Source organism: Uloborus diversus, chromosome 1 (assembly GCF_026930045.1).
Source record: "Uloborus diversus isolate 005 chromosome 1, Udiv.v.3.1, whole genome shotgun sequence".
In the NCBI taxonomy this organism is placed as follows: domain Eukaryota; kingdom Metazoa; phylum Arthropoda; class Arachnida; order Araneae; family Uloboridae; genus Uloborus; species Uloborus diversus.
This window is the reverse complement of record NC_072731.1, coordinates 92,161,492-92,178,366: the sequence shown is the minus strand read 5'-3', so window position 1 is coordinate 92,178,366 and position 16,875 is coordinate 92,161,492. Positions and strand designations below refer to the sequence as shown.

Sequence of the window (16,875 nt, the reverse complement as noted above, 5' to 3'; positions counted from 1 at the left end):
TATATATATATATATATATATATATATATATATATATATATATATATATATATATATATATCTAATGTTGTAATTTTGTAATTAGGAAAGACAAACTCAAGTGTAAACACTGAAGTTCTTTAGAAAAGGAAAGGAAAGGAAAAACCGACTTCAGCACTTTAACAACAAATGTCTAATCAAGAGAGGTGATATAATAAAAGAAAAAAAAAAGGAGCCCCACGTGCTGCCTTTCCTTATTTATCTCTCTTGTTATCGTGAGCTCCCATTTGCAGCCGTGGGTTTCTCGAAAAGTCAGGACGTGGATCCAGCGTAGGATGAATATGTAGTAATGTAAACCGAGTTCGAAAAAAAAATAATAAAAGCTTGGAATTTTTTTTTTTTTTGTTTTGAATAACACTGACCTAAACTATTCGTTTTCTCTCTTATTTAATATTGTCTAAGCATGTAATTTTAACATTAATGTGCTAATTTAAGCACACTTATGCATTAAGTGTGCTAAAATTGCTTTGACATTTATCAAAAAACACTCAGCAAATGCATGCATTAGACGTGTGCATGCACACGTTAAGTACGCACAATTGAGTACAATATCTAATGAAATTTGGACGTTCGAGAATTCAAAAATTGCAACATTACAATTATGTCCGCAAATTTGCCAAATCGTGAGATAAAATTTTTCAAATATGGCAATTTTGGGGATTTCCTAGAGACTTCCTGTGACCTCCCATCCAGTGTTTTTGGATATAGTTTCTAAAATTATTTTTATGTTCACAAGCTTCAATGGTACTAGTGCATTTTTCACGTGAAGTTCATCAATGAAATGATTAAATGCAAACTGTTAAAGAATTTAAAACTGAACATAAGAAAGAAAAAAAAAAAAAGAAAGAAGTCAATCGCGATACGCTAAAAAGTTACTAGCCTACTTACTTTTCAAACCTCAACCACTAAACTTTTCCGGGGGGGGGGGGACTGTTTGGCGAGTCTGTCGATGACTTATTTTATGCGAAATAAATCAATATACATGATGCATGGAGCGCAACATGAGGATTAATTTTTGGACGAAATTAGTAAAAGGATATGATTGAGAAATAAAGCAGATGGGCTTGGGTGGAAAACCAAGATGATTTCTTTTTAAGAAAGGAGAATGGTTTTAATTAACACATAATATTTAATTATCACATTATGTAGCAAACATGATGGAACATTTTTAAAAATACGTATGAGATTCGCTAGTTTTGATCTAAAAAGGACTTCGAGCCATAAACATTTTTGGTAACTTTACGAAAATCGATAAATATCAGATCATTGTTTAAAATCGTTTTACATTGTACTATAAGATACATGAATATAGTGTTTAGTTCCGGAGAAACTTCAGTCTTGAACACAGAACCTCTACATGACTCTGCCTGACTTCAGACGTTATCATCGAAAAGAGACGATAAGGATTCAGCTTGATTTGCCACAACTGGCAAGTGAGCTCTGGTAATAAATATTACGATTTAATGTTTGGATAACTTAGTTAAGCCTTGAATTTAAAGCGCAGTTAATTTTCAAAAAAACCGAACCAATTGGTCCTTAAAGTTGTATTTGTCATTGAGTACGAAAATTTAATTGTCAATTAATTTAAATGTCAATTTTTAAACTGAACGGTTTTTTCAAACTTGCTTCCTTTTAGGATTAGAGAACGTGAAGAAAAAAAAAACATTTTGTTCCCACATAATTTTATAAAATGGAAGGGACACAGTCATTGGGAGGATATATCGGACCTCAAGCAGAATATATTAAACTCGTATCATCTGATGGATTTGAATTTTTCATCAAAGAAAAATATACAATAACATCGAAGACTATAAAAGATATGCTACATGTTCGACACGTTCTTGAGGAAGACGAAGAAAATTTCCTAAAATTTGAAGCTATTAAGCCTTCATTGATGATGGAGGTTTGTAAGTACTTCATTTACAAGTCTTATTATACTTTGCAACATTTTGATGCTATTCCTAAATTTCCTGTTAATTTAGATGCTTTAGGATATTTGCTACGAGTTGCAGACTACCTGAAATGCTGAATGTTTGATGGATGAACTGAAAAATTCTACTTAAACTGCACTTGGAATCTAGGAAAGTGTTTATACTATACGAGTTTTATTTCTATAAAAATGTATCATAACATAAAACAATTGGCATATTTTAAAAATGTTTCGCCAAATTAATCAACATAAAGTACTTGTCATTTTGTATACTGTTGCCGAAAACAATGGTGTAAAATTGAATTTAACGGTTCAACTTTTAACAAAAAAATATCTGTTCTAAAACAAGGCTAAAAGCATTTAAGCCGTTAAAGTGAAAAATAAAACTATTTCTAAAAGAATAAATTCCTTAAATTTGATAATCAAAGCAAGAAGAGCAAAAATTGTTGACAGCAATATCATCAAATGTAAATGATTTCTCCACTTTGTCCGTTCCATGTTTTAATGATTGCTCCTTTTTCATCATCTCTAAATTTGACAGATTTTTGACATTTTTTTTTTCAACCGTTGCCTAATTTTTGGTCGACTAAAACTAAACGCTGATGTATAATGGTCCAACTTATATAGTTTGAATGTACCTAATAATGATTATTAAAAAATAATAGTTAAAAAAACACTTTTGTAGCAAAATGAACTAAAAAGTAAAATAAAATAATAGTTTGAAAAACTAAAAAAACACGCTTTCGTAGCAAAATGAACTAAAAAGTGAAAAATAATCTTTGGATGATAGTAGTTGACCAATCACTTAATTTCAATGTAATACAAAAAAGCGTAGGGTGCTGTCTATTTACATTTTTGCTTGGACAACAAATGGAAGAAATTCAAGACAACTGATAAGAAGCCCCCCACGCTTTTTTGTATTCCATTAAAATTAAGTGATTGGTCAACTACTATCATCCAAAGATTATTTTTCACTTTTTAGTTCATTTTGCTATGAAAGCGTGTTTTTTTAGTTTTTTAAACTATTATTTTATTTTTCTGCTTTTTAGTCTTATGTTGGAGAATTATCAAGCGACGAAATTATTTATAAAACGAGTGCGAGGTAATATCATAAAGTTAAGACAAGGGCACCCCGATGGGAAGCTACTGTGAATCATCGATGTATGTTTGCAGAAATCATATTTATATTACTTTGAAAATTTGAGATGCATTTGAATACAAGTTTTGTTCAACAATGGTCTGATCAGCAATGAATTTCCAATTGAAGGCTCACCTAAATTTTGGCATGAAATTAGTTAAAAACAATTATATTTCATATTCTCATTACCTTGGAACATTGGAACAAATTTTGTCTGATGCAGAAAAATTAAAGGTTTTTGTAGATATTTTTAAATAATTTTTGCGAGCATTTTTTGATGTATTTTTTTAAATTTTTCCTTTTTCACATTGTTGGATTTATGCCAAAATATTGATTAAAATTGGAGAAAACTAACCATTAAAAGGGTTAATTAATTTGATTATAGAATATTGCATTGTCATCGGGTCTGAGATCGCGTGCCAAATTTCAAAAGAATCCGATCGCAGGAAGTGGGCGAAATTTGAGCTGCAAGATTCCATTACAAGATACATACATACATACATACATACATACATACATACAGGTGAAGCTAATAAAAGCGTGTTAAAAACAATCTTTGGATAATCTGTAAAATAAAATAGCTTGTCCTGACTGACAATCAACGAAGAGCCAAAACTACTAAAGCTAGAGAGCTAAAATTTGGAACATAGGTTCATTTTATGACGTAAGCACGTGCTAAGAAGGGATTTTTGTGAATTTCGATTTTAAAGGAGGTGAAATAGGATGGGGAATTTTTCGCACTTAAATAAAAAATTCTAAAGAACAGGATCGAGTTCAGGGTCAAATCAAGTATTAAAAAATTAGACACTTTATAGGGATTACGAATATTTCCGCCAAATCCACGTAGGACGCTAATTAACAGAAATATTAATTAAAAACTCAATTTTACGCCCATTCGAATATACGTCTATGCCAAGAAATGATCTGATGTTTTCGGTTTTTGAACCATTGAAAAGCCCATGAAAAATAACATATTTCAGCTATTACTAGAACCACGGATATCCAAAAATGACTCCAAAAAAAAGTTACAAGCGTTTAAAGTAAAAATTAATATATTTCAAAAATAATAGTTTCTCTATTTTTTGCGAGAGATTAATTTGAGCTTTAAGAAAGGCTTGAAGAACAATATTCTTTGTTGCCATTTCTTGTTTGAGTATTTAAAAATAAAATTTCTTGCTGTCGGTTTTTAATTCATTGGGGCTAAGTAGCAGGGCCTTTAAACTACATTGTTATAAGACAAAAAATACCTTTGTGCTGAAAAGTAATGTAAAAAATAACAACGTCAAAAAGCACAAATTGCAGATTACTACAGACACGAATATTTAAACGACACGAACGACACGTGTCGAACAACACGACACGAAATAGTTTCAGCGTTACAAGGAACGGCTTTTTCAATGCAAAAAGTAATGAGCTTATGAATGAAAAGACATCCGACAAAAGCTTTGCAGTAATCTGTAATTTGCATTTTGACGTTGTTAGTTTTTACTTTACTTATATAATTATGTTTTAATTACGTTTTCGCAAATCAGCAGACGATTGATGTTTTCATTTACAATTTTAATGAATGTGTAGTCTTTAAAAAAATCTAACTCTAACGGGTTTTGTTAACGTTATTTTTAAGGCTAGATGATGTGTTTTATTTACTGACAATATTGAGGAATATTTATCTCATTTGAAAAGGTGTTTTTATGCCATTAGACCTATTCTGATGAATATTGTTGTAACTATTCTTCACGAGGATTTTGAACGGCGGTCGATGTTCTTTGAAAACTGTTACCCTTATTATATCGGGAATGGGGTGTTTTTCAGTTACAGGTACGTCATTGCTCGTTATAATTCTTGGCGATGATTTTCACTCAGTTTATTGTAAGCGTGTTTGATTGAAACTAATTATTTGTCGAAACCATGCATTATTTTGTCTCTGTATTTTTCATTCATTTATTTTTCTTAAACAAAAAAAAAAAGTCTTGATAACAAGACTAATAAAATAAAAGTAACTTTCCAAGTAATGAAATCAAGTCATTTAAAATAAAAAAGTCCGCCAACAGAATATTTCCAATAAAATATTTCGCCAAATCAACTTTAAATGGTCCATTAGCACGTAAAATTTATTTGCATGTCGAGTCATAGAGCTAAACGTTCCATTAAAATAAAAATGAGAAAAGGTGGAGCAAACATGACGGCGATGTTTTTTTTTTTTTTTAAATTCCTCCAAAGTAACAAGGAAAAAAAATCACCAAATGAAGTGACGTACCTTTGATGGATATGCACCTTAGACACTGGTGAGTAAGGACTGAGGATTCTAATAAAGAATTTGGAGAATGTATTTCTTTTTCTAATGCAGGATTTTGCCTCGATTCAAACGGGAGTTTTTAGAAACTGTTGTCCTTCCCCGATAGGCATTTTTAACAAGACCTTTGACGTAGTTTAGGAACACTTGTCATCCGTTTGAAGGGATTTATAGGGACTGTTCTTGTCACTCTCTATATTGGGGCTTCTGTATTACATTAAAATTAATTGTTTGGTCAATTACTTTATAAACTTACTAATGGTACCCGCACGGCTTTGCCCGTAATAGAAAATTACATGATCTTTTGGTTCGCCTTGTGCCTACAAATAATGTATGGTGAATTTTCTCGCCAATTGGCTTGTGCTCATGTTACGGTTCAGCGTTATGATAATTTCGTAATTTACTCGTCCATCTTATGATAATTTTGTTCTTAAAATTGGAATAGAAAAAGACCCACATTGAATTTTCAAAAAATCGCTTCGAGGTGCACACCCCCATGCTACAAACTAATTTTGTGCCAAATTTCATGAAAATCGGCCAAACGGTCTAGGCGCTATGCGCGTCACAGAGATCCTGACAGACAGAGAGACTTTCAGCTTTATTATTAGTAAAGATCATCCAAAGATTATTTTTTACTTTTTAGTTCATTTTGCTACAAAAGCGAGTTTTTTATTTTTTGTTTTTAAGTTTTTAAAACTATTATTTTTCTTTTCTTTTTTTTTTCTGTTTAGTTTAACTTGTTTTATGAAAAAATATATTCATTTCAACATAGTTCAAAATCTTTTAGATATATGAAATTTGCACAAAAGAAAGCTACTAAGGTCTCGGGTAGTATTCGAATCGAGGTCTCTCAAACTCCAAAAAGAGTAATTTATGCATTTTCTCTATTGCTGAACGTATGAAAACTGACACCTCGAGTGATAATACCAATTCATTCTCAGAAAATTATACTTTTTTTTTTTACTGTGTTCTTAAATGGTTAGGCCACCGTCCATCAATAAAGACATAAAATATTTTTTGCTTTACTTGCAGGTATACGAGGAAGGTGATTCGAACTTTAGAGGATAATTGGGAAAATAGTCGTTTTATGAGCGACAAAAGCTGGAAAACATTTAAATGGGAAAATATTTGTGGGATTGGAAATCCTGTGGGATTAATCTCACACTAAATATCTTGCGGGATTCGGGATCAGGATTTCGGGATAGGAAGCCCTACTTTATATTGACAATAAATGTGTTTTCATTTTTTTAGCTTGATAATATTTTTGTTGTATTCTCAGAGCTGGTCTCGAACCACGTCCCTAATACCGACAAGCATAAATTATACCTATAGTTTTACGAATAATTATTTTAATTTCTAATTTTTTGAGCCATCTGAAGAACGTAAAACAAATGGAGTTAATCGAATCACGAACTTTTTTTCATAGGCCTAATGAGCGAGAAATTTGGCACTGAACCTTAGGTTGGCCTTATTAGGCGCACTTACTTCATTTGATATTTCTGGACTACCTCCATGAGTAGACCTTTGACCCCGCCAAAAAGTCACAAAAATCAAAGTCTCACGAAACAATATTAGAGTTAAACTAGGGGGAAAAGATTTATAGTTTCTTTCAATGTTAAAGTTTGGATTATAGTGTAAAGGATCCGGTGAGACTTCCAACTTTCTTGAAAGGACGACACAGTTCTTGATTAGGAATACATGAAATTTATTTACACTATGTACAGGGAAACCGTTAACAACTGCTAAATTAATCATCAGCAATTAAACAAATATCACTCAACACCGTAAACTCAACGGTTACACACGTATTTACTTCTAAATACGAAAACAACTTGGCGAAATGCATCGCAATAAACAGGGCAAATACGCTCTCAGTTTGAATTCTCAATCGAAACTCACTTTTTATCCAGCGTACGGCTTATATACATCGAAAAGAGAGCACTCAAATATTCCACAAGATTCGAAATGCTTCTAGAAAATGCGGAGGCCGTTATCAAATTTTATCAATGAAAAAAAAAAAAAAATAGGGGGTTTGTATACTTTAGCCGAATGTATAGGGGCTGTATATTCATTACGGGAAACTATTTGCAGGTTACGTTACTGCAATAATTACTATTCACAGAATTTGTAACATTAGTCTGTATTTATTGGGTAAAATTAATTGGCTCGTCGTTACTCGTATACTTTCTACCATGGTAAAAACATAAAATATCAGTTTCGTATCCGCCATGCCTGATCTTTATGCTTCCTTTTTATCTTCTTTTGGCATACATGTTTTTCAAAAATCTGTGTACATTTATTTGCATGGTTACTTGGTAATTAAATATGTTATAAGAGCTTAATTTGTTAAAATGGTTGATTAATTTTTCTAGACGTTTAAACGCAAGCTCAAAAGATATTGTTTACAACAAATGAAGGAAAAATGCTTGTCCTACCAAACTGTTGTCCCTCTCTTTTTTCTCACCCAATAGCTATCTTTCCTATTTTCGTTATTCATATAAAAACTCTTCGTCAGTGAAAACTGCTCTCATTATTTTTTGCTTTTCTTTTGTACCTTTCCCCCAAGAAGATAATTTAAAAAGACTAGGGATTTAACTATAACAAGAAAAAATAATGAATTTTCCCAGGACAAAGAGAAAGTTTTCTTTTATTGCACTCCTCTTGATTAAGCACTTGTGGCAAAAACGCTGAATTGGTGCTCTACTTTTTATACCTTGACTTCGGTCTGTGTATTTTGAACTAAGTTTATTTTCCGCAAAGTTAACATTTTTCTTTCGACTCTCTCGTTATTGTTTTTATTAAATTCTTTGTTGTAATGTATCTTATATATACCGTAATTGTTCTACGTCCAAGCAATTATATTTCACTGTTATATTTTAATAAAAAAATATGGGCTAATATCAAAGTCGAAAAATAGCTATCAGTTAAAATATCTACAGTTGAACCCGCTTAATGCAATAGATATTTTGCAACAAAAAATATTCTAATAAGCGGGATATAATATTCCGTTAACCAAGATCAAAATAACGCATTACATTGTCTTGGTATATTGAAAATGTATTATATTAAGCGGGACATTCTTTTAACCGATATTCTAATAAGCGGGATCGACTACCACCATTTTAATTTCCAGCTAAACCCGTGCGGAAATTCTGCGCTCTAATATTGACTCGTCGGAGCAACTACACAAATGTAAGACATACGCAAAATTCACACGATGTGAGAAGATTTTGCATGAGCTGTTAGCGGGAATTTACTGAATTTCTTTTTATGAATTTTAATTTAATCTCATTTCATTTTTCGAATATGAAGCGCTCCACAGTTCCAGACATTTACGCTCCGTTGCTATAACTACAAGTAATGTTCACAAAAATTTCAGTTATGACAGAGTGCCTACAAATTCGTTAAAACTTCCAGTATTTCAAGTATGGCATTAAAATACTAAATAAATAAAATTGACGTAACGCAAATTATTTTTGATAGCTATTTCTCAGAAAAAAAGAATAATTTCTTCCTCTCTACGCATGTTGTTACATCATTCTTATGGTTCCCTTATTTTTCGCAAATAAGAACTATTGGATTAAAATAATAAGTTGAGTTAAAAATATACTACACAGTTGAAAATATAATATTTCCAAATTACTGTATAATTAAAACTGAAATATGGTATAATCTTTAAATAACGTGAAAGGATAGTTTACTCGAGCAACATAATGTGAAATATCCCTTAACTACTCATGCTATAATCTTATAATTTTGGTAAAAGTTGCTTGAGTAATACATGATACTAAGCAATTGTTTTCCCTCTAATAAGAAAATATTGCAATCAAATAAATTTTTGAAGTAGTAATAGCCTACAGTAGCGTAAAAATATCATTCTTATACCTTCTTATAAAAAATGGGTTACCTTGTTCAGACCTTCTTGTAAAAACGAGCTGATGTGTGCATCACATGACATACTTTTACACCATTATTGGTCATTTTAGTGTGATTCAAAAGTTAACTCTCTAAATATCACCAACAGTGGCCAAATTGAAACCAGGTTTTAAAAAAATCGCCAACCTTGTCGCCCATTTGGCGACAAAACTTGGCGACCAAAAGACTGGTGATACATCGCCAAGTATTCTCAAAATTATAACACCACTTGAGTTAGCATCGAAATTAACAATGATTTCCCCCCAAAAGGTGCAAAATACTCCTTTAGAAACACTGGAATGCAACCAAAAAGGGAGGTGCACAACTAGACCCCACTAGGAGCCTACGTACCAAATTTCAACTTTATAAGGTTTACCGTTCGTGAGTTATGTGACATACATACGTCATACGGATGTCACGTTGTAATTAACTCGTTCTAATTAACTCGGGAATCGTCAAAATGGATATTCCGGACGTCAATGCGTTCATAGGTATATATGCACGTGTGGTCGTGTCGAAAAAAAAAACTCAACTTTCATTCGGGGGTGAGCAAAATGGAAATTAAGGTCGGTTTTCGAATGAAAAATTTTCACGAATAAAATACAGCCTTTTTACTTCCTTTTACAAAAAGTGCGCATGTGTGTATGTGTGTATGTATGTCGCATAACTCAAGAACGGTATTTCCTAGAAAGTTAAAATTTGGTACGTAGACTTCTAGTGTGATCTAGTTGTGCACCTCCTTTTTTGGTTGCCTTGGGGTATTTCTAAAGGGGTCTTTTGCACATTTTTAGGGGGAATTCATTGTTAATTTCGATTCAAACTCAAATGGTGTTATAATTTGGCGGATACTTGAAGATATATAGCCATTCTGTTGGTCGCCAAGTTTTGTCGCCAACTTGATGACAAATTTGGCGACTTTTTTTTTTTTAATCTGGTTTCAATGTGGCCATTGTTGGTGATATTTAGAGATTTAACTCTTGAATCACATTAAAATTGCAATAATAGGGAAATAACATTAAATTGGTGTAAATCAGCTCGTTTTGTAAAAGGAAGTAATAATGTATTAATACCGCTTGAAAATATTTTACCCAATTCATACCATATAATTTTCGGATAACTTTTGGATTTTAGAAGAACTGACAGATTAATATATAACAATACGTTATTGTACCCCTCAAATAAGAAAAAAATGCAATCAAATAACCTTTTAGGCTAGTAATATCTTATTGAAGCGTAAGGATCTTATTCCGACCTTATTATAAAAAGAATGTTACCTAATACGGACCTTTTATAAAAAGAATGTATCAATGCCATTAAAATTTACTTCATTCTTTTCCATTCAATGTAATTGTGAGACAATCTTCGCATATCGATGTATTTACTAGTACGTTATTTTACTTCTCAAATAAGAAAATATTATAATTAAACTAGCAAAAATACCCGGCGTTACCGGGGTCTATAATAATTATGAGAAATAATAGCTACTTTTTTTCGTTCTCTGCTGTAATTGAAATAACTTAAAACACACCGCTTTGACGTGATCAAAAATAGAGCTTCTTCCTAACCCATAAAAGTAAAATGGCGATAAGTATGAAGAACAAAATAGTACTCTTTTAGAAACGAAAAAACGATACTAAAGCATTTACAAAGTTGAGGAATTTCCAAAATATGAAATTAAACTTCACTTGTTAAAAAAGTTTTAACCTTTTTTTTTTCGAACATACTCTAAAACCTTCTCTAATATTGCTATTGAAGTACAAACTTTTAAAAAACGTAGCCGCCCGTAATCCCTTACTGCGATTTAAAATGTTATTAAATTTTCATTAATCGTATTGGGATGCCTTAAATGAGGCTCCCCCTCCCTACTTTGAAAAACTGTGTGTTACTAATTTTCATCGAAAAGATAGTGTCGTCAAATACTGAGATACTCTGGTGATTATAAAATGTTGCTACCCGACGTGTTTCCAATAAATAGTAAAAATTTGGCAATTGTTTGAAATTGTGAGCAAAGACAAATTAATGGAAGTTTTTGTGCTATTTATGGATTTGCTTGATTTAGTTGGCGAAATGTTTTACGTGTTAACAAATTTAAAGAAAGAAATATTATAGAAATGACGATATTTGGTTACATGGTGAAAACCGAGAAACAGTATTGCGTACTCTTTAGCTTCAGAAACAGCGACAGTTAAAAAAATTGCCAAACGCCTTAGGTATTGAAATGATTCCACAAAAAAAGTTTGGCTAGATTCCTGCTGATCGATTAAATACCCAGCCAACACAAATAAATAAAAAAAACCGCATTAATTACCTCAAAGTTGCATTAAAATGGAAAATAATCAGCCAAATCCATGTATTATTTGCCAATCTTGTGCAAAAACCTTACTTCAAGATTTGAATTGAGAAAAGCCTTGAACAGTCACGAAAAGCAAAGATAGTCAACAATACAACAATTGTCGGTATCGACAGGGAGTTGAGATGATACACTAAATACTGTATTGAGTTGAGGAAAGCCTTCGAACATGGAACTAAAAAGCTCATAACTCGTTTTTTATTCTACTTAGAAATTTCGAACCGGTGCCATCTTCAGCAGAAAAATCAGAGCTTTCCATGGACATATAAAGTAAATATGTGCAATTATTTTTTCATCCCCATATTAGAGAATTTGTACGAAAATTGTGTTTTATTGCCCTCCTAAGGGAGTTTTGCCCTCCATAACTGAACGAAAACTACCCTATGTGTTATTCTGATGCATAAGCTATATTATTGTAAAGTTTCATCAAAATCCGTTCAGTAGTTTTTGCGTGAAAGAGTAACAAACATCCATACATCCATACATCCATACAGACAAACTTTCGCATATATAATAGTAGTAAGATAGTATTTTCAGTAATGATACTCTATAAACTCGGTTGTATACCACAACAGACCTTACTATGCAACTTATTATATAATTTATAACCTTATAATATCATTATAACAAATATTGCCGGATCCTTATCGTTTATTCTCAGGATAAAGTAACAACCTTTGGGATCCGGAACGCTTGAGTGACACTTAATAAGATGCGGTTGGGAATACGAAAACCTCCAAGCAAACTCAGATGGGATTGAATAATATATTCAACTCGAATTTCTCTTCCGGCGCCATCCATCAAGTATCCGGCAGAGATGAGTGTGATCACGTCAAGCTTGTGATAAATTTATTTCGCGTTTGCGGATATGGGAATCAAAATTGAAATCCAGTGGCTTTGAAATGGATGCGAAGGGAAAGGTGCTTCGGAGGAGCTATTTTTAAGTCTACGTTGTTTGCGTTGGCTGTTTTAGAACTCTATTTGCAACTAAACTGGGCATTAAAAGGTGCTTTTCATGAGTTGAACTTTTACAAATAAAATGTAAAATCTTAAGGTAGTGTGCCAAGGAGGGTAAACGAAGCTCATAATAACATTTTGTACCTTTCGACAAGCGCAAAAATATCTGTGCAATGGTTCACCAGATACCTTTTGGGGAAATATGTTTATCTGCTTGTTAGTAAAAGCACGTGTTAGCAATTTTGGGTGACTAAAATCGCTTCATCATTGACTTGTCGCTACAAATTGAAGCTTTCTGCTTTTTTCCCTAAATATGGAAAGGGAAATTTGTACTTCTTCTTCAACATGTTGCTGAGAAGAAATTATGAGATTTTTTTTTCAGTCAGTTGATTTTTTCTTTTCCTTCTCTTTTAAACATATTTTGGGAAGAGTTTTTCTCAAAGTTTTGAAGTACAATCGTAACATTTTTTCAGGAAAAAGTTATGATCAACGCTTCTTCTGGGACTTGAGACAAGAAATTGTGAGCCATTCAGAGTAAAAAGCGATATGAAAAATAATAATAATAAAAAGGTAGTGGAAAGGGGGCCACATGAGAACATTTTTTTAAAATTTCTTAATTTCTCAAAAAATATTATCAACTTCTCAGAGCAAAAGTGTCTTGATGATTGACTAGCATTTTCTTTGTGCCCTTGAGTTTTCTACATTTTTACACAAATTATTTCTTAACTTTAAGATTTTTTTTAATTAACGTCTTCAATTGCTCACATGTGCGTAAGCCTGGGGCACATACGAACACGAGGCAAACTGCAAGAAAAGCATAATGTTTCAATGAAAAACTCCTTAATATGAAATATATACGTATATACCAATTGTATTGTAGGATTTTAAACCTATGCTAGGCCAGTTTAAATTGCACAATATCTGTGACTAATAAAATATTTTTAACGAACTATATAACGCTACTCACTGTCAAATTTAAAAACCTCGTAGCATGTTCTAATCACTAGATCTACAAGGAAAGTTTATTCTTTTTATACAGTGGGTTTCAGATTTTTACATGACACGATGATGAATTTAAAAAAAATACGTTTCAGTTTTTAAGTAAGGGAAAATAGTTGGCTTTTTTCCTTGTAAGTACTATATAACACTAAATTGTTGGTCAACTGGTTAGAAACGAAAAAGTTTGAAAAATGTCAAATAATAAAGTAATTAATTGATAACAATGTAATAACAGTAAAGAATAACATTACAAATTGACTATAGCAAAACAATAATTATAAATATTTACCCTTTTTTATCTTTTATAATAACCCTACATTAATATTTATTGTACGGAGAGGCTATGGGAACTGTACACATGTGCTCCTACAGGTTGTGTTCACAAGTGCCCCGTCATCTACCTTAGAACTAATTATCAAAATTAAAGAATTATTTCTTTAACTTAAAAAATTAAGCACATTCATAAATTTCCTTAATTAAGTTTGCCTTATTACCTAGTTAAAAATAAGTTTCAACGTGAAGAAGACAGCGATAAAATTACATGCAACACCAGCAAAAACAAAATTGTCACCACATAAATATAAACTGGCTTTGTGCTCTAAAAGTTTAACCATGCAGTAGGACTATTACTGCCATTATTTGAGAATTTTTCAAGATTTTTTTCTTAACGCTCTCTTAGCAAAAAAATTCCATGTTCACTTGTGCCCGTGCTCACATGTTTCCCCTTTTCCACAAATAATCTTAAAAAAATGTCAAATAGGTTTTGCTCTACAATATAGTTAAAGTAAAAAACTAACGTAAACAAATCATATATTCTCAAGAAATTACGGCAAATAATTAATTTGAGGCCAAAAGGGATCCTCTTCCTCTGTGCAAAAACTCACGAAATAACCTTAAATCCCAAGTCGAGAAAATGTTCACCGTTTGCTTTACGCTTCATGTGCATTTACGGACAGCACTCGGGTCAAAGCGGTATGTAACATATTGTTTAGTGTTAATGCCTCGTTCAGCGAAAACAAAGTACATTTTTACAATTGAACGTGGAGAAACATCTTTGCACCCTGCTAAGTTAAATTAGTATTTTTTTTTCAATTTTATTTATTTATTTCTGTTACACTAACTTTTTCAGAACTTATCTTTTTTCACAGAAATTGCATCGTCAAAAATTACCATTTACATGTTTTAATGCATTTTACATGCTTTTGCGTGCACAGTATATTTCAAAGTATGGAAACAAATAAATAATGTACGTAAATATCCCTTTTAAAATATTTATTCTAGTAATTTGATAATGCAATTTATTCAAACGTCATGTTACTTGAAATCGGTCTCTCAACTGCTTTTCCCTGTTTTAAAAAGTTTGTTTTGCAGAGGCAAATATTAAAATAGTTGTTGTTGTCCATCATGGCCTTATAGTTTAAAGGCGAGAGCATATTTCGATGCTTAAAATCCCTTCTCATTGTTAGGATTGATCGGCTTGTCAGGAAAAAATCGGAAAAGAACTCCTTGCTTATACATGCACAATGAAGCATGTGATTATGAGGATTCGATTCCATTCTGTGAATGCCTCTTTTTATTTTCTTTGAAAAAAAATATTTCCAAAAATCCATTTTTTTATATCGCTAAGATTATTTTTTCTCAAGATCTGCAAATTGTGCAAAGTGCAATTTAGTTTTGTTAATCGAACTGTCAGAGTGTTTTATTCATAATGCTAAAAATAAAACTATTTCTATGAATTAGCATATTTATCTCAAAAATGGAATTTTTTTACCGAACTCAAAGTCGAATAAATTTTGCATGTTAAGACTTTTTTTTTTTTTGGTATAAAGAACGAAAAATGTTTGGAAAATTTAACAATACTAAGCTTGTCCTTAAACCAATAACTTGAAAATAAAACCAAAACATCTTTAACCAAACAGGAAATGTTTACATCCGTTACAATGTGTAGTTGATTTCACCTATATGTACCTATATGAAGTCGAATAAATATGAGTAGTCACGCGATATTGATTAAGGAACTCAGTTAACTACATATCAATCAGGTATTTTTAACTGAAACTGTACTGTTTCATTTAACAGTGCACCCTTTTATTATTTTTGGAATACCCATCGATGTAATTGATTTATCATTTAGCATTATCTGTCAGTTTACACCAACATATAATTAACGATAAAAGTAACTTGAGTGTTATTATTGTTTTAATATGCCCCTGTTATGGTTTGCGAAAAAATATCAGTAACAGAGAGTTTACAACAACATTAAAATTACAACTTAGAGAGAGAGAAAGAAAGAGATCCATACGTGGATAGTAAGTCTCTGAAACCACTGCAAACATGCTGCCACTATTTCAGACATGCATTGTTTCTTAGTTCAGTAAGTTACACCCTATAGCCAGGGCTAAGGCAGAAATACATGAAATGGTGTATTTCATGTATTTCTGCCTTAGCCCTGGCTATAGGGTTGTATCTTACTAAATATTCCTGCCTTGCCTTCCATATTCGAGTTGTACCGAACCATTGCTTCGGTCACTGGTCAGAGCTAATTTTGAATTAGCTACCAGTTTGTTTGGCACTCTTGTCTTCCTTAAGAAGTTTTCCACCTCCAGCTCAGTCACTCCTATGCCGGGCTGATGAGTGCTAATAAGCACGAAATTGCAGCCCTCGGCTGGAATTGACTGAGCTGGCGGTGTATTTCATGTACTGTTTAGTAGGTTTAAATGCTTCCTAACTAATAAGTCAGCCTCGGGTTACGCAAAAAATATGTATCATCTTTTTTTTTTATGAACCATGGAGTTCACAGTAAAATAAGAAATAACAAAACCAAATAGAATAAATTGCAGATTACTGCAGACACGTGTTTCGGTGTTACAAAGAACGCCTTTTCCAATGCAAAAGAAATGAGCTTATGGATGATAAGACATTCGACAAAAGCCAAGAGCCATATAAGAAGGCAGCTTAAAAAGTGAAATTCGAAGAAATGATATTATTACTTCAAGGAAAACTAGAAAATTAGTGTTATTATCAATCGATGGCTGATGTTCTTAGAAATAACTAAGAAAAAAATTTAACGGTCACATTTCTTAGGTATGATAAATTTCTAATGTTACGAACACAGTTGCCTAGATTATGAAATAAACCTTTGGCGGAGGGCTGCAAGAGGAGAAATGGAAATTAACTGCTAAAATCACAACATTAACTGTCGATACTATTTGTATATTTATACAAAATCTTTAGGTCCTTTTTATGCCATTTTA

The 16,875-nt window shown here is 32.0% G+C and overlaps 1 protein-coding gene across 1 annotated transcript; it reads left to right on the top strand.

Annotated features, from left to right (window-relative positions):
* Positions 1-1,729: 1,729 nt before the first annotated feature.
* LOC129230993 (elongin-C-like) lies at positions 1,730-2,068 on the top strand. Its single transcript, XM_054865264.1, has one exon. It carries the CDS (start codon positions 1,730-1,732, stop codon positions 2,066-2,068), a length of 339 nt encoding a protein of 112 aa, XP_054721239.1.
* Positions 2,069-16,875: the final 14,807 nt, after the last annotated feature.